The 19,606-nt window shown below is 45.7% G+C and overlaps 1 protein-coding gene across 2 annotated transcripts in view; it reads right to left on the bottom strand.

Moving 5' to 3' along the window:
- The window catches only part of unc5cb (unc-5 netrin receptor Cb), a 171,125-nt gene that overhangs the window by 41,858 nt on the left and 109,661 nt on the right, over positions 1 to 19,606 (bottom strand). For both annotated transcript variants that reach the window (XM_041897796.2, XM_041897795.2), the window contains exons 4-5: positions 17,338 to 17,441; positions 430 to 610 (exon numbers count right to left, since the gene is read on the bottom strand). In XM_041897796.2, the coding sequence (XP_041753730.1) occupies positions 430 to 610; positions 17,338 to 17,441 (285 nt within the window). The remainder of the gene's footprint in view (positions 1 to 429; positions 611 to 17,337; positions 17,442 to 19,606) is intronic.

The following is a 19,606-nucleotide window of genomic DNA, read 5'->3' on the forward strand; positions in this document are numbered from 1 at the left end:
TGAAGTTTAACTTCTGTGTGACAGTGTTGAGGTTGTGTGTTCATGGAAGTGTCTGATGTTTCAGGGAAATGTGTGTAAAAGCACAGCAGGGGTCCTCCTTAAATACAGCTCTGACTCAGAGAGGAAAAGCTCCAAACTCCCTGATATACCTTCAGGCTGGATCAAGGTAGGGGAAGAAGTAGAAACAGGTATTTTTTATAGATCTTTATCATGTAAATCTATACTAGAATTGACACATTCTACTTTTTCTAGTAGGCCTACATGATTTAAATATTTCATTATCGCTTTCATTATTGCATCATTAACAGATCCAGGTGTAAAATAATGCAGATTATATTGTTCATATTAGGTTGAGAAATGCCCCGTGACAGGGTACTTGGTTTATAATGCTGTTACAGTTAGCATGTTGGGGTGAGAGTTGATTGTTACCGTAGACGATGACTGTTGCCGTGGTGCTCCGTCTCTTAGCGACGATGTTCTTGGCGACACAGGTGTAGTTAGCGGTGTCAGACAATCTGGCCTGTTTTATGATCAGGTTATGGTCAATGGTGATGTAGAAGTTACGGTCATCAGCAGGGTCTATGATCTCCTCATTCTTCAGCCACTCCACCTGGGAGGGAGGGAGAGGGAGAGGGAGAGAGAGAGAGAGGGGAGGAAGGAAGAGAGAATTAAAAAGACAGAAAGAGAGAGCAAGAAAGAGAGAAAGAATGAGAAAGGACGAAAGAAAAATAAAGAGAGAGAGACCATGAATAATGTTCCTCAGTGTGGAACAGTAGACATCAAAACTAGTCGGTAAGAGCAGACATGAAACTGGGACGGCACAGCAGTCAGACACGTTAACCCGATTTCCTCTGGAATAAATCACAAGGAAGTGTTTAAAGGGTTTAAAGACACTTTTCTTCTCTTTGTCTTCCATTCACCTCTCCAATAAAGCTCAACTTCAGGATTACAGCAACACTGTTTATGTCTCTGAGGCCTGAGTCTTTCTATAAAAAGCTATCATGTTCTCTTTTCATTTCCCCAGAACAGAACAAAGTAATACTGTATTGTCAGACAGCGAGAGGAAAGGAAATGCGTTGTTATTCGTGGAACTGCAAAGCTCCTTGACATTTCCTGATGAGTTTCAGTTTTTTCCAAATGATCCAGATATTGAACTCCTGATAATATCAGAAAACAGGGAACCGTATGGGGCTTTTATTAGACCGTCAATCACAGAAACACTTTTCTTCACCTCGTCCTCCTTGGGTGTGAAGGCTGGGCCTCAGGCAGAGAGACCGGTCCACTTTACACAGACAGACAGACTCACAAGTTTCAAAGACTTCTTCACACTTTTCCTCTGAATCCTCTAACTGTGTAGTCAGAGTCAGGGAATGCATTGAGTGCAGAGAGAGAGGAGACATCCTGTGCATTGTGCTTCCTCCTGAGAAGCAGACGATGCCAAATAAGGTCAGAGCAGGCCTGAGAGAGATAAGAAGTCTGTTTGGCTGGCCATTGTCAAAGAACTATTGGAAGACACTTGATCTACACCTCAAATAACTGAAGAAACTCTCCCATATGAACCCTGCCAAGCCTAAAGAATCTGGGGCTGCTAGTCTAAGTGACTGCAGTGAAATGACTGGAGAGCCAAGTAGCTGGTGTTAGAATAGGTGGGTGTACTGTAGTCTTCAAGTGATAAGACCTGTGTTTTTCTTCCTATTGTTATAAAACTAGCATCACGATGACTGTCTCACAAAACAAGATGGACAGATTGTGATACGTGTGAGCCTCGCAACCATCACTAGCATCTGCAGTGTCTGAAGATGACAGATATCACGACTACACCATCAAAGAGGGTCCTGATTGTATAGAGCCACCTGCTTACCTGCCTTCCTGCACCCCTATCCTGCAACAACAATACAGAGAGACATAAGGCAGAGCTACTTTCAACACTCTAGGTAGCAGCAATTAACGCCAGCTTAAAACTCCCACTCAAACTGAATGCATCCGTCATAAACATAATACTACTCCAGAACAGACGCAGACTCGTGGTAACAGATTCACATCAAAAGAGAACGGAAAAACAATTAGCAGCAGAGCTTGGTGGTAAACCTCTGTATGCTCAATGTTGTATATCTCTGCTGATATGTTGCTTATGAGTGTTCTCCTCCATAAACATTTATCAGGCAAATCAATCGCATGGAGCACAGTGGTTAGTGTTCTCTCCTCTGCTGTCTGGCTAGTCAGTGAAATTAAGCCCAGGCTCTTGTCCTCCACAACACAACAATGCAATAAACCCCCTCTCATCCCATCTCATATCCAGTCCTAATGCAGCAGAAGACATGAAGACCTCCAGTGCCTTGTCTATCCGTTAGGATAGCATCTCATATCATTTATCACGGTGATACCAGGGCCAAACAAACAGCAAACAGAGACAACACAAATCTCCTCTCAACTCCTACAGAAGAAAAAGCTGTGTTTTTAACCCTGAGATAATGAGATTTCACTGATTACATATAGCTGAAGAGTCACTTCACTAGATGAGGGAGGATCTAAGCGACAGGGAACAGGAGATCTCAATATGTCTGATGAATGATATCTGAGAAATAACACTGTTGTCTGATGTCATAAACCAGCGTTTCCAAAACTCGGCCCTGGAGACCCCAAGGGGTGCATGTTTTGGTTTTTGCCCTAACACTACACAGCTGATTCAAATGATCAAAGCTTGATGATTAGTTGATTATTTGAATCAGCTGTGTAGTGTTAGGGCAAAAACCAAAACATGCACACCTTGGGGTCTCCAGGACCCTGATAAACAGTCATAAGCATGTCAAGTGAATGATGATTGATTTGATAAGGATGACAGTCTGTGTAACAACTATTGGTTTCATTACATCTCATCTGTCTTAGTATCTTTGTCAGTGTCTGTTTGACACCTGTTGTGGCTTCATCAGTTAGTTGGTATAAGGATATGACCTGGTAGAGAGTGTAACACCCAACTATAACACCCAAAATAGTTTTACAACACATTCTGTAGAAATGCCATTAATCTAGTACGCATACCAATCGAGGTAAAGGTCTTGCGAGTATCAACGTGATATGCATTAAATCCATCGCAAAAAAATTTTGCAACATAATGTTAGCAAATAGCGATGATGCCCGTGGTAATCATAAAACTCCACCAATGTAAATCAATAAGGATTACATATAAACCCAGGGGACGGGTGGCGAGCACAAGTGATTATACGCATCACTACATTTACTGAGGCAAACAAGCAAACAACACACACAAACAGAAATCCGTGGAAGCAGTGTATGTGTGTGTTTGTGTGTGTGTGTGTTTGTGTGTGTTTAGCACTGCTGAGTGGTACACTGATTGGCCTGGGCCTAGGCTTGCTGAGACAGTGGTTATGTTATTTTGACCCTTGTTCTGATGGAGCTGTGTGTGTTCCCGTAGTGTAGTGAGTATGTGTGGGCCTCTGTGTACCAATAGAATATAAACCCACCTTGCCTCACAATAAAGGGAACATAACCATTCAGAATATCTGTCTTAAATAGTGAACGAGACTGACAAATATGACAAGCCAGGCCAATCACATCACATGTGAAGATTCCCTATGAATATATCCTCTGTGTTTAAAAAAAGAAACAAAAGCCTGACAGTTCTAGTATTGACTGATCACCATTTTGGGCCTGTTCTCTCTTTGTACTGATGGATTGACAAAAGGGTTGGAACAAAGCTTCCAATAAAACAAACGAAGGAGATGAAAATAAGAAGAAAGAGAATCAAAGACATGATGGAGTTGATTGACATGATGAACATTTCCACTGGAAACCATGACACATTGTTCTGTTAACCACAGCCTTTGGTATGTGAAAAGCCTGTTCTTGTAATGGGGATTGACAGTCGGCACAGAGAGGTGGTTATCTAATTTTGCACCAATCAGAGAGGCAGCCTCTCCAAACAGGCTGCGTTCAGAAGTCAAGAGCTGTTTTATGTGAGAGGGTAATTAAAAATTGAACAAAATAGTTTTTTAGCGCTGACAGAAAGAGGGAGGGAGAGGAGAGGAGGAGAGACGAGGAGGTGGAAACTCTTGTCAAAAAAGAAAGGCAAGTGTGTGTGTGTGTGTAAAGACTGCCACGGCTCATATTTGTTACTCAAAGTCAATGCACTGTTCACTCAATATGAGTCATTTGTACACTTTTACTAATATAATTATAACTAGTAAAAGTGACCATGGATGCCTATAAGAGACAATAACACATTTTAGAACCATAATGTGAGTGATCAAAATAACTCAAAAAACATTCAGACCCCCTGTCTCACACACTCACACACACACAAACACAGAGACGCTGGCACAGACCTTGTTACCGGCTGATTGGCACCGGCACATTCCGGGAGGTAATTGGCACAATTCTAGTCGTTAACGCAGGGAAATAGCCACATGTCAACTGTCATAAAGAGAGAGAAGGAGTCTTTCTGTCAGAGAGGAGAAAATAAACAACGAAAAAGAGAGACGGAGAGAGAAAGAGAAATAGAAAGAGAGTGCGAGAGAAATAGAGAGAGAGTGGGAGAGAAATAGAGAGAGAGTGGGAGAGAAATAGAGAGAGAGTGGGAGAGAAATAGAGAGAGAGTGGGAGAGAAATAGAGAGAGAGTGGGAGAGAAATAGAGAGAGAGTGGGAGAGAAATAGAGAGAGAGTGGGAGAGAAATAGAGAGAGAGTGGGAGAGAAATAGAGAGAGTGTCACGATCGTTTATGGAAGATACGGACCAAGGCGCAGCATGATAAGCGTACATTTTATTAAGTACTTAACACACGACAAAACAACAAACAAACGAAACGTGAAGTCCTAGGTTACACAAAACAAACCTTAACGGAACAAGATCCCACCCCGACTAGTGCCAAACAGGCTGCCTAAGTATGGTCCCCAATCAGAGACAACGAGATACAGCTGCCTCTGATTGGGAACCACCCTGGCCAACATAGATCTAAACTATCTAGAACATCAACATAGAAAATAACATAGAAACTCCACACCCTGGCTCAACATTTAAGAGTCCCCAGAGCCAGGGCGTGACAGTACCCCCCCCCCCCAAACACAACAGGGTAGGGGCCGGGTGGGCATTCCGCCTCGGAGGTGGATCCGGCTCCGGGCGTGACCACCACTTTCTCTCCACCTCCCCGTTGCGCCCCTGGTCTGGTCTGGCACAGCTGACTGGAGCTGGACCCGACGACGGTGGATCGATCTGTACAGGCTCCGGACTGGAGCCGCTGGCCGGAGCTGGACTGGGCACCGGTGGAGCGGATTGCTCTGGCTCCGGAGTGGATCCGCTGACAGGAGTTGGACCGGACCCCGGTGGAGCGGATTGCTCTGGCTCCGGAGTGGAGCAGCTGACCGGTGGAACAGGCACGGGCCGTGCCGGATTGGACACACGCACCACTGGCTTGGTGCGGGGAGCAGGAGCGGGCCGGACCGGGCTGACGACGCGCACCACTGGCTTGGTGCGGGGAGCAGGAGCGGGCCGGACCGGGCTGACGACGCGCACCACTGGCTTGGTGCGGAGAGCAGGAACGGGCCGCACCGGGCTGACGACGCGCACCACTGCCTTGGTGCGGGGAGCAGGAACGGGCGGACCGGGCTGACGCACGCACCACTGGCTCGGTGCGGGGAGCAGGAACGGGCCGGACCGGGCTGGCGACGCGCACCACTGGCTTGGCGCGAGGGGACAGGAACAGGCCGGACCGGGCTGGCAACGCGCACCACTGGCTTGGTGCGAGGGACAGAAACAGGCCGGGCTGGACTGGGAACACGCACCACTGGCTTGGTGCGGGGAGCAGGAACAGGCCGGGCCGGGCTGGACTGGGAACACGCACCACTGGCTTGGTGTGGGGAGCAGGAACAGGCCGGGCTGGACTGGGAACACGCACCACTGGCTTGGTGCGGGGAGCCGGAACGGGCAGGGCCGGACTGTGGAGGCGGACTGGAGGTCTGGAGCGAAGAGCTGACACAACCCGTCCTGGCTGAATGCCTACTTCCACACAATACGTGTGAGGCATCAGCACAGCACGTACGGGGCTGTGCACTCGTACTGGCGCTACAGCACGTGGCACTGGCGCAGGATATACGGGACCGAGGAGGCGTACCACGAGCGTTGAGCCGGCACACCCCGTCCTGGCTGAATGCCCATCTTTGCACGACACGTGCGTGGTGCTAGCACAGGACGTACAGGACTGTGCCGGAACACTCGCGGCACAGTACGTGGCTCCGCATAACATGGAGCCTGCCCAGTCACACGCTTCCTAGCCTGAGTACGGGGAGTTGGCTCTGCTCTAACCCTAGGCTCCGCCAACCACCCTTTTAGCCCCCCCAACATTTTTTATTGGGGCTGTCTCTCGGGCTTCCTCCTCGGCCAGCACCCTCTGCGTTGCCGCTGCTCCTCTCTATAGCGCGCCTCCACAGTCTCCTCCCAAGGACGGCGATCCATTCCGGCCTGAATCTCCTCCCAAGTCCAGGATCCCTTCCCGTCCAGGATCTCCTCCCAGGTCCCACGATCGTTTATGGAAGATACGGACCAAGGCGCAGCGTGATAAGCGTACATTTTATTAAGTACTTAACACACGACAAAACAACAAACAAACGAAACGTGAAGTTCTAGGTTACACAAAACAAACCTTAACGGAACAAGATCCCACACCGACTAGTGCCAAACAGGCTGCCTAAGTATGGTCCCCAATCAGAGACAACGAGATACAGCTGCCTCTGATTGGGAACCACCCTGGCCAACATAGATCTAAACGATCTAGAACATCAACATAGAAAATAACATAGAAACTCCACACCCTGGCTCAACATTTAAGAGTCCCCAGAGCCAGGGCGTGACAGAGAGAGTGGGAGAGAAATAGAAAGAGAGTGGGAGAGAAATAGAGAGAGTGGGAGAGAAATAGAGAGAGAGTGGGAGAGAAATAGAGAGAGTGGGAGAGAAATAGAGAGAGAGTGGGAGAGAAATAGAGAGAGAGGATGAGGGAGGGAGCGAGAGAGAGAGGGTGAGGGAGCAAGCGAGAGCGAGAGTGAGAGAGGAAGACCATAATACATGCAGGTGAGTGAATGAGGCTGCCAGAAGGAGAGGGAAAGAGAGAAGGGGAGAACAGATAGAGAGAGTCAGATGGAAGAAGAAAAGAGGATTGAGAAGAGATAAAGTCATACTGTAATGACAATTTATGGTGTGGGAGGAAGAGTGGGAGAGGAGAGAAGAAGAGGACAGACGGAGAGAGAAAAAGAAAGGGAATATATAGAACATAGCTAGTGGTTCCTCATGAACACCTACTGCACTCTCAGATAAATGACCATGGAGAAAACTGGATTCAGGCCAGGGTAATATGTATGAGATTCAAAATCATACAATTAATTATTATCTCCTAATTACTAAGACTCTCTCAGTGAGTTTTTTATTCTTAACATGTGTAGATTAAAGGGATGTGAAATGAATATCAACTCTCTCTTCCTTGTGCATAGTATAGACCTAAATCTCTTACTTTTTAAGAGACAAAATGTATTGTTTTTAGAACAATGAGTACCGTATTCAAATCTGCTTAGAAGACAAAAAACATGGCAATTATGAACATACCGTTACTGGTTCGCACATACATGCGCACGCACCGGCACGCCCACAAGATCCTGCATGTAGAGAAGAAGAAGATGATGGATCGATGTGGTTGGAGATGTGTTTGTGTGTGCGTGTAGCCTAGTATATGTGTGTGTGTGTGTGTGTGGGCGTCCAGTCAGAACACACACAGGCACAGACGTCCTCATTACCACTGGATGTCAAGGAGAAAGTGGAGGTCAGCTGTGTCAGAGCGGTTTGTCTTCAGCTCTAATTGTCTACTGGGTTTGGGTAAGCCACCTCCACTGCCCAAGACCCATCCACACTATCTCTAGTCCTGATGCTGCTGTCACTACCGCTCTCTGTCCCCTCTAACAGGTTGAGGGAGAACTGCTGGTTGAACCATGATATGTGGGTGGGCTGCAGAGCTCCTTGCTACAACACCCAACAACTATATCTTGTGAAATGTTGTTAGTAGTGGAGACAAAGATGTAGAGCAAAACGTTCCTTTGTTTTTGCATTTATACAAGACAAACCCATGGCAAGCCGTGGGTGGAAAGCACTGAAAATGGGCCGGGTGGTTGGATCATTTGGATGGAAGGGAAAAGTATCACTGAGGGAAAGTATTCCAAATGAAGTAATACTGGATCCTTTCTGTAGAAGCCTGATTAACAGGTTGGCTCCTTCACCATGTGACTGACTGATCTCTCGGAGTAAACACCTGTGTCATTTATTCATATAGTAATGTATATTGGGCTCCCGAGTGGCGCAGTGGTCTAAGGCACTGCATCTCAGTGCTTGAGGCGTCACGACAGACCCCATGGTTCGATTCCAGGCTGTATCACAACCGGCCGTGATTGGGAGTCCCATAGGGCGGCGCACAATTGGCCCAGCGTCGTCCGGGTTTGGCCGGTGTAGGCCGTCATTGTAAGTAAGAATTTGTTCTTAACTGACTTGCCTAGTTAAATAAAGGTAAAATAAATAAATAAAATTAAATACATCTCCACTACACACCCAAATTACACACCTGGAGAACGAGTTACACAAGGTTACAGAATGATTATTCATTCACAGCGAGCTAGACAACAAACCATATGCCCTGAATCTGTCCTGACTACAAATATGGAAATATGTGCCGAATCAACGTGTATAAATATTAATATGACAGTGCTGTGGGTTTACTGGGTATAAAGATATACGTAGATGTGATGCCCTTCTACATATTTATGCAGAGGATCAGAGTGGAGTGGAAAACAACAGTACATCTGATATAGCCTGAATGAGGGGGAGTTATGGATATTAATATAATAGACGTTAGCCTGAGGTTTGTATTTGGTTAGTTCATTGTGTTGGCTGCTGTTGTCTGTTGTAGCCTTGCTCAGATCTCATTCTTGGCTTACTGAGCACCCTGTCCTGGGTGGGTGGTGACGTCCCTAAAGTCTTGATAGGCACTCTTCAACTCAGGCCTGCTCATAACCAATGTTCCCTCAAAATGTTTTTCGTCACTGAGCAAATTTCAGGTCTGTTGAGTACAACTTCCGGCGTGCGTTTATTGTGAACACTGAGGCTGTACCCGCTTTAAGTTAGTTTTAACAGTGTCCAAGTAGGCTACTGTGGCTATTTGATCATAATGTAGGCATGGCGGAAGTAGCCTACCATCAGAAACAATGGAAATACATGGAAATAGCTGTTCTATCATTCAGCCTAGAGTCTCAGCCAATGTGTGGTGTTCAATGTAGGCCTACCTTCCATGAGACTTTTGAAAAAAACATGCAGGGATTCACATTAACCTGTTTATCCAGTTGTCCTCCAGACAAGGAGGTGACTGAAAATGTTGTTGTGTTTGATGCAAGAAACCACTTTACAAAATAAAATGCATAATTATTCCCATTCCATTATTACAGAGAAGCAGACAAATTATGCTACCCTCTGCCTATTGGCTACTTAGTTTATTCAAGCCTGTTTCAAAATAAAGCACTGCCCCGTTAAGACAAAAAAGAAAGCTCTTTACCTGACTCGCTTTTCAAAGATGTCTAGAAATGGACACGTTTTGTGCTCTTGTAGGAAGCAGTCACTCCCCTATTGCTCACTACAAATTATATATAACTGGGCTAATAACTCACTAACTAACAAAGGATATGAACAAATGTACAAATGTGCACACGTTGATACATGTAGCTCTCGCTTTGATCTCAAAACAAGCGCATCTACTCACAACCCCGCATGCTGTAAAAACAGTCCAGTTCAAAGCGAATGGCACAGATCCATATATGGAAATGGTCTATTTGCATATACTGTAGGCCTACTGCAGCTCTGATTGGTTATGGTGCACTGGTCTGTGTAGAGTACAGTCCTGAGTCGTGCCTGTTAATGCAATAGAATCCTACCCTGATGCGTTCTGCCTACAAGAAAAGCTCTTGCATAGTTAGTTTTGCATACTAAGTCCTTGCATAGTTAGTTTTGTTTCGGTATGTTGCATTGAAAGTGTCTAATATTGCCTTGATTCGATCACAATTCCCAAAGTAAAGGGAAACATTGATAGTGTTAACTAACAGGGAAAACTCTAGAAAGTTGAGTGAAGTTCAATCTCGTGCTTCTCTCTGCAGGCTGATATTTATTCTGCGCGGCAGTCCCCGGGGGAGCTGCACGCCCGCGCACGCACGCAGCTTAGAGGGAACATTGATCATAACCATAACCATGTCTGACCTACAAGAAGAGGAGTCATCCCCTCCAGGACTTGTAAGAGACCCAGGTGCTATACTACTGTACTGTGTTCCTCTCTTTCATCTACCTGTGACATTCCTGTTGAAGCCTTTACAAATGGATGTTTGTTCACGTTTGACTCCGAGACACAAAGAGAGCAACAAAGGAATGAGAGAGAGAGAAAATGAGAACGCGAGCCAGAGCCGTGAATCATACCCCAGGAACAAATCACGACTGAGATGATTGACAAGCAGCAGCCTGAAGGGTAGTCATTGGGTTGGTTGCCGTGGGGATTAGGTCTGGCCTCCTGACACACACTCTCCCCTGGGTCCCCCTAATGAACACACACTTCCTGTTCATCAACTGTTCCTCCACCGACCAGACACTCAGAAGGGTTTTTACTGTTGATACCCTCCACCCTCACCTCATCTCCTCCTCTCACCTGATGGTGTGCAGGGCTGCTTGAAGGGGGAAGCACTCTGCTGTTCACTGGCACAGTGACCTGACTGATGGCCTGTTGTGTACTTTACACCTTAGCCTTCCCTGTGAAGAGGGAACGGGGCTAAAAGTATATTTAGACTGATGAATACCAGTTACACAGCATGAGAGAAAACATGGAAACTGTACTGGCCAGGGATTCAGGCTTTTCTAGACTGGTACTGTATGTATGAAATAGACTGTAAATGATTCAGTGAAAACAATGAGCAATGAGTTCACTCATTTGACCATTGTTAGATTAATTTGAAACAAATGTGTTTTAAGACACATTTCCCAGTGAAAGTCATCATCCTGCTACTATGGGTGAGAGCCAACCTGGTGTTCAACCTTCCCAAGTTCTCCCATGTCACCCACCTCCTCCGCACTCTCCACTGGCTCCCAGTTGAGGCTCGCATCAACTTCAAGACCCTGGTGCTTACTTACGGAGCAGCAAGGGGAACTGCCCCTCCCTATCTTAAGGCTATGCCCAAACCCTACAACTCAAACCTGAGTACTCTGTTCTGCCACCCCTGGTCTCTTGGCTGTCCCACCCAAAAAAGATTAAGTAGCACTTGTCTTTTCCAACTAACACTGACTTGGCTGATAACCTCTTAATTGAGGTAAAATGTACTGACTATGACTGTGATATGTGGTAAGATGAATGCACTGACTGTAAGTAACTCTGGATAAGAGTGTCTGCTAAATAACTAAAATGTAAAAAATGGTTCTGTTCCCTAGCCCTCTCTCATCCCCTCTCCTCTCCTCTGCTCCTCTCCTCTGGTGTGTAAATCCATTTGGACTTAGGCATGGCAGAGGGGCCTCTTCCCCGTGGAGCACCAATGACTCGTTACCCATGATAACACGGCAGGACCCCGGCAGACGACGAGATGCCTGAATGAAAAGCCTGCTTCCATGGCAACAGACTCAGCAGCACGGCGGCTGCGCCGCGTCACCCCTGAACCCCGTCTTTATCTGGGGGCTGTGACAAGTGCTTTGAAGTGGAGCGAGAGACGGAGGGCAGGAAGAGAAGAAAGGAGAGAAGAAAAGAGAGAGAGAGAGAACGATAAAGCCGCATTCTTTCAGAAGGCAGATTTAAGTTGGTTTTATGAGCTGCTTGCCACATCTTCATGGTGTGAAAGGAGGAGACTGTGTGTCACTAGTGTGAGCTAGCCCTTTAGGCCCTCTGGGCTTTAATGAAAAGGCCTCACAGAGGTAATGAAAGGGAAGGGTCCGACCTCACGGGGTGGCTAGAAAGTATTTTCTCTCCTTCTCTGTCTCTATCCCCCCTCCTCCCTCACTTCTGGTCTGGTCTCTCTTGAGTGAGCTTTACAGAAACCATGAGAAACCAAAATGGTGGTCTCACCAAACCATTACTCCCACTAGAATAGCCTCTCAGATGACATTTTCCCTCTGCTCTTGATTAAGTACATTAAATATGTATGGGGATGGAAACACATGTAACAATGACTTTTAGGGTAGCCTGGTTTCTGTCTAATGTACTCAGAGCACACAGTAAGACTTATATAAATGACTCAACTGCTGTGCTATTTCAGAAACCTCAATCCCAGTATTTCAGTCCTCTCATGCCAAAGCCTCATTGGTAATGTTGGTGAGGGGAGCCAAAATAAATGTCTGCTGCAGCTTGTTTTCTTTGTGTGTGTGCACACGTGTGTGTGTGGACATGTTTAACTATACTTGTGGGGACCAGAAGTCCAATAGTAAACAAACAAAAATGTGACCAACTGGGGACATTTTGTTAGTCCCCACTAGGTCAAATGTTATTTCTAGGGGGTTGAGGGTTAAGGTTCGAATTAGTGTTAGGGTTAGAATTAGGTTTACAGTTAGGAGCTAAGGTTAGTTTTAGGGTCAGGAACTAGGTTTAGGGTTAGGGTTAAGGTTAGGTTTTCGGGTTAAGGTTAGGGTTAAGGTTAGGGTAAGGGTACGGGTTAGGTTTAGGGTTTAGGGAAAATAGGATTTTGAATGGGACTGAATTGTGTGTCCCCACAAGGTTAGTTGTGTGTGTGTGTGTTGAGTAGTTAGAGTGTGTGTTTGTGCCACTATCTATCGGTACATCAGAAATGAATGTGTAGCATCGGGGCTAGGTGTGTAAAGAGTCTGTGAGGCCTGAAGGATTATTCCTCCTCTGTCTTAACCCAGCCCCTGGAGGAACACATACCTACCCTGTGTCTGTGTATGTGTACTGGGGATTTTAATCTGTTTCTGTTTCTTTCTCACAACAAGAAAGTATGCTGCCTCACCACAGTGGGCAGAAAGTATGCTGTATCACCACAGTGGGCAGAAAGTATGCTGTATCACCACAGTGGGCAGAAAGTATGCTGTATCACCACAGTAGGCAGAAAGAATGCTGTATCACCACAGTGGACAGAAAGTATGCTGTATCACCACAGTGGGCAGAAAGTATGCTGCATCACCACAGTGGGAAGAAAGTATGCTGTATCACCACAGTAGGCAGAAAGTATGCTGTATCACCACAGTGGGCAGAAAGTATGCTGCATCACCACAGTGGGAAGAAAGTATGCTGTATCACCACAGTAGGCAGAAAGTATGCTGTATCACCACAGTGGGCAGAAAGTATACTGCATCACCACAGTGGGAAGAAAGTATGCTGTATCACCACAGTAGGCAGAAAGTATGCTGTATCACCACAGTGGGCAGAAAGTATGCTGCATCACCACAGTGGGAAGAAAGTATGCTATATCACCACAGTGGGCAGAAAGTATGCTGTATCACCACAGTGGGCAGAAAGTATGCTGCATCACCACAGTGGGAAGAAAGTATGCTGTATCACCACAGTAGGCAGAAAGTATGCTGTATCACCACAGTGGGCAGAAAGTATACTGCATCACCACAGTGGGAAGAAAGTATGCTGTATCACCACAGTAGGCAGAAAGTATGCTGTATCACCACAGTGGGCAGAAAGTATGCTGCATCACCACAGTGGGAAGAAAGTATGCTATATCACCACAGTGGGCAGAAAGTATGCTGTATCACCACAGTGGGCAGAAAGTATGCTGCATCACCACAGTGGGAAGAAAGTATGCTGCATCACCACAGTGGGAAGAAAGTATGCTGCATCACCACAGTGGGCAGAAATTATACTGCATCACCACAGTGGGCAGAATTTGGCATGGGACGTCATAATGACGCCATTTTTTTGGTTTGAAACAGTTTCTTTTTGTAGAGGAATCCTTATAACCAGTTTTGCCCACTGGGCTTGTATCAATGCAAATTATTTTGGCTACTGCAGGTCAGCATCAAAGCATCGATGACGTCAGCGCAGGTTTTAAACCACCAAAACACATCAAAACTGGTGCTTTTAAAAACAGCCACTTATATACCAGTATTTTGTATTCACACAACATGATCATATTCTCAGGATTACGTGCCTCAATATTACATAAATCCAATCATTGGAAAAGGACATAGACAAGAAAAAAACATGAAAGCAGATTAATATTGTAAAAGGTGGAGGGTGTGGTGCATAGATGCCATTATGGATTAAATGTTGATAATCCCCTTTAAAACAGCACCAGGGTAGATAGAAATTGTTGTCCTCAGAAATCATTCATAATTCAACAGTAATACTACTGTGATTTTGACATACATTGCCGATAAACTAACCACCTGTAATTGCGTCGTCAAATGCGATGTTCAATCCAGCAACATGCAATGACCTTCCTATAGTAATGAAGGACCATTAAAAATACAAAAGCTTCTCCCAGGATCCAAGGTCCATTCCAGGTCAAACTGTGTGTGTGTATGTGTGTGTGCATGTGTATGTGTACAGTACGTGCATATGCGTGTGCGTGTGTGCATGCGCGCTTGCGTGAGTACAGTATTATGTTTTGTTTTTATTAGAATGTGTGATGTGAATCCTTGCGTAGTACCATCTAGGCCTGGAAAATAAAGTGGAGTCCATCAGAACCCATCTAAATGATTTAGCATAGCGCTGTAAGACATGGGCAGAATGGGCACAGTAGGCCACCGCCTCTCTGCCTCAAGTAGAGTAAAGTAAAAGAGCCACAGAGACAACTGACAAACCACTGGATCCAAACCCAACAACCCTCAATAGCTCTTCTCCCTCTCCCTCCCTCTCTGTCTCCCTGTGGCTGGAATACGACAGACCTTTCATCTTTCCTCTGCAGTGACTCTGCTACATATTTCTGCAGATGCATATACAACCACAAACTTGGGCCCATCTGTTTTTCCCTAGCCGGGTTCCTAAAGCATTTCTGTGAGAAAATGCCTGACAAACAGACAGGCGGAGAGAGAGGAAAAAGGCTCTCAGGATCAGTTCGGGTGTATTTTCTCATTCAACAGCTGTGTTTTACTTCAGAAAATAAGAAAAATAAGGGTAATGGACTGGTGTCTTTATTCAAGTGAGGTAAGCGTGTGTGATTAATTAATGACGCTGGGCACCTGCCTAGGCTTCCACTTCAATACAGTACCCCTCCCCTCCATTTTCATTCCGTACAAACTACAATCTGTCATGCCATCAGACTTCATGCACCTTCGTTGATGATGACAGAGATAAGATTGATTCTCTCTGCTCCGTCAGTTCACAGCTGTGTTGCTACAGTAACTGTAAGGTCCAGGTGAGCACAGGTGTGTCACCAAAATTGGGCTCCTGTTGAGTCTTAATTATCCCACTGAGCCAATGAGAGAGAAGAAGCTTGATTGAAATCACTCTGACCCAAACAGTTGGAATCACCAATAGAAAAAAAGATATTAGAGGAAGTAAGAAGGAGAGTTTCCAAGAGAGAGTTGGCCCAAACTTTTCTTTCCATTTAGTTTTGTCAGCACTTCTCACCGAGGATAAAGGCGATGCAGTTCCACTCACTTAACTCAGCTTTTCCAGGTCAGTCGCAGGCGTTTTTAGAGTTCAGACCTGAGAAAATCTCATTCCAAAGGACACTTATTCTCTCTCTCCCCGTCTCTCTATTTATCTCGCTCTCCTTCTATTTCTCTCTCTCCCCTCTCTCTCTCTCTCACACTCGGTTTCTACCTCTACTTCTCTCTCTTTCTCTCTATCCTTCACCCTCTCTCTCTCTCATTCTCTCCATGTCCCTCTCTCCCTTTCATCCTCCCTCTATCTCTGTCCCTGTAATCTATAACTAAGGCCTTTGAACTCACCACAATGTTGAATGGAGGGGTAGGGAGAGGTGCTACTTGACAGAGGGAGGATAATACACAGTGGCCATGTTTAGGAACCCTGCTCTTATTGCAGATAAGTACACATTTCCCCTCCCTTAGCCACATTGTGATGACTGACCAACCTTCAGGAAATACCCACACATGGACTTGAAAAGCCTGGTGAGGAAGCAGAGAGCAGTGCTTATCTGTGCATGAGACTGTGTGGAACAACTCTGTAATGTCATACAAGAATGACTGAGACTACTGAAGCTACAGAACAAATGGTGTTTTGACATAGAGAATTTGCTAAATAATTAATTCTTTATTTTTTTACTTTAACCCCTATTTTCTCCCCAATTGGTGGTTACAATCTTGTCTTATCAGTGGAACTCCCCTACGGACTCGGGAGAGTCCAAAACACGACCCTGCCAAGCCGCACTGCTTCTTGACACACTGCCAGCCACACCAATGTGTCGGAGTCAGCTTGCAGGCGCCTGGCCGCCACAAGGAGTCGCTAGAGCACGATGAGACAAGGAAATCCAGGCCGGCCAAACCCTCTCCTAACCCGGACGATGCTGGGCCAATTGTGCGCCGCCCCATGGTTCTCCCAGTCACAGCCGGCTGTGACACAGCCTGGGATCGAACCCGAGGCTGTAGTGGCGCCTCAGCACTACGATGCAGTGCCTTAGACCGCCGCGCCACTCGGGAGGCCAATACATTCTACTTCTATTTATTGGCATTGCCTAATTTAGTTCAGTAAGGCATCCTGAAAGGTATGCATATCTGAGACAGAAACAATAACATTTTAAGGCAGATACGATACAACTTAATCTCAAATCTACCAGGCCACTTAAAATATACACCTTCTTAAGATTCTAACAATTACTATTAATACATGTTATATTCAAATAAGCCTCCAGGAATGTGGTTCATGGTATTAGCCATAACGCATTAGGAAGCATCGCTAATTCAAGGTGAGGAAGTAGCTCTGCTACTAAACCTCTCCTCAGATCAGGCCAATTCATTTGGCTAATCTTCCCTGCAGGAAGTGCACTTGAAGGATTTCCTCTGACCGAATAGGTGGGTAAAAAAGGGACACAATGAGGCCGGAAAGCATTGTGTTGTTGTAAAAGTTGTACATTTTATTGGTTTGTCATGTTGATGCGGCAGAGCCAGCTCTATTTGTTAAGATCAGGAGTAAGAAGGGGAGCTGGAGTTGCCATCTGTTAGGGAGGAGTAGAGACCTGGTTAAGACGTGAGGTCCCAGTGTAGCTGACATTATGGGGCCACAGCTTTAGGCTCTGCTGCTTACAGTAGCTCCAGCCTGTAAACCAGCTAAGGTTATTTACTTTACTTCATTCATTCGAAGACAAAATACCAGTAAATCACTGTAGATTTGAGCCATAACCTTTGACCCTTACCTCAGCAGCAGGGATCCCTTCTGGTGGGCGGCACTGAAGAAGCACTTCCTGTTCTAGAGACACTTCCTTTCCCAGAGGCTCCTGGTCAAATGTCTTCCTGAGATCTGGAGAAAAAAATGTCAACAAACCATAAATAAACATTATGTAACATATCCCTCACGTTCTACACATGATGTATGTAATAATGAGGATGGGGGGATGCTGAATTATATCACTGATGTCTTTTGATTAAAAAAAGGCTTAGAAGGTTGTAGACTGTCGTTCTCACAGCTAGCAAATACAGTACTGCATAGGGCCAATAGAGCAGTCTCCGTGAGAAACAAAGCTAGACTTCTCTTTCTCTCTGTCCTCTCATTCCACAGAGAGCCTGAAGAATCGGAGGTGGACGGCGGGGAGCTGCTGAGAGAGGGATCACTCTCCCTCCTCTAATAAAAAGCCAATATTTCTCCAGTGTGTGAGCCTGATGGAGTAGGGCAGGACGGGACGGTCGGGGCGGAGGGGGGAGTTGTGGAGGGGGGAGGATTAAGGTGAGCGTCATGCTACACTGGAACCCAAAGCTCATAAGATATATATCATCACCTGCTGGGACACGGGCTAACAGAGGAGCAGCAGAAATAATATAGAGACGAGAGGAGAGAGAGGGAAATGAGGAGAAGGGAGAGAGAGAGAGAGAGAGAGAGAGAGAGAGAGAGAGGGAGAGAGAGAGAGAGAGAGAGAGAGAGAGAGAGAGAGAGAGAGAGAGAGAGAGAGACTGGGCAAGAGGGAGATTGTGTAAGAGGAGGAAGGGGGGAGGGATCTGCAGCACTACAATTGCTAGAGAACAGACTCAGTAGTAAGTAGTAAGTAGTAAGTACACACTCGTACACCCAAACTCCAGTGACAGCACTTTCAACAGCCTGCAATGTCCCTGTTCTGCTTATCACACTAACTCCCTGACACAGGAGCCCATTTAATCAAACCCAGTAACCACATTTAATGAATAGTCTAGAATAACATTGTTCCTGTATAGCAAAAAAAAACATGCTTGAGTTAATGTTGTAGGGTTTATTTTTCTTTCAATCTGTAAACATTTTGTTGAGTACTGTGTGTGAATGTAAATGTTCAGGCAGCTCGGAGAGAAAACATTTTTGACACCAAGTTTTAGTCCATAGTGTCAAAGAGCACACACACGCACACACACACACACACGCACACACACACACACGAGTAACTCCCTGCCACAGTGTGTAATCCCTGAGAATGGGCTGGAGGAGCTGACATGAAGCCAACTCTGACTTTCACTGTTAAACCAAGCATGGACCAGCCCTGCTTACAAAGCAATGGAAGCCCAGAGCTGAAAGGTAAGCCAAGCTGCAAATCATATCTGCTCTATAAGTACACTGAGTCAAGGGTTTCCATGAACTTGCCTGTGGAGTTTGAACCCCTAAGCCACCCTCAGAGGACAACCAAGAGAGAAGAATAGCATACACAATCACATACGGTATAGTACTGTATATTTGTGTATGGTGAATGGAGTTCTAGATCAAACTCTCTTATTGTCAGTTTCTGAATAGTGTAAATGAAATGGTTCACTTCAGATATTCAGGTATTTCTGCTGTAGGGCCAGATGAGCATGCCATCAGTGAGCTAGTGATGGACAGACATAGCAGGGTCCTGGAAATAACAGGGACTGTAAATTGACAGATTTACAACCGAATATTCCCCTTCAGAAAGTCATAGACAGAGAGACAAGGATAGCCGATGTGGTCGTGATGTCGTGAGAGAGAGCTTCCTAATTTCTTTGGGTCAGAACTCACGAATATCAATTTCTACTCTCAGCATCCATGGAAACCACCCGTTGGGGTCGTTAAGGGTTCCACCAACTTTTGTAGACAGATTCTGGAATGACATAGCATAGGGCTGTTACAGACATCTTGTGCAAATGTAAATTGTCGATTTATGGTTTTAAATGGCTTTAGCATTTTGTTTTTGGATTCTGAAAGAAATGAGATCTGCTGACACGCAGATTTAAAAAAAATGTAAGCATCGACAGATGGATAGTGAAAGGTATTTTATGGCTGTACCACAAAATGTTCCTCCCAGCTGGTTCTGAAATGGCCTCCTCATCAACATTGTAATTTGAGTAAACTAGAAACCACAAAGTGGAAAAGAGTGGATTTGATGCCCACATCCACACTATGTGACTGCTCCCCACTGGCATGTCTGAATCTGCTGCTGACATAGAGAGAGAAGGAAGGATGGAGAGAGGGCAGAGAGAGATAGAGAGAGA

The sequence above is a fragment of the Coregonus clupeaformis genome, chromosome 15 (genome assembly GCF_020615455.1).
Source record: "Coregonus clupeaformis isolate EN_2021a chromosome 15, ASM2061545v1, whole genome shotgun sequence".
Lineage (NCBI taxonomy): Eukaryota > Metazoa > Chordata > Actinopteri > Salmoniformes > Salmonidae > Coregonus > Coregonus clupeaformis.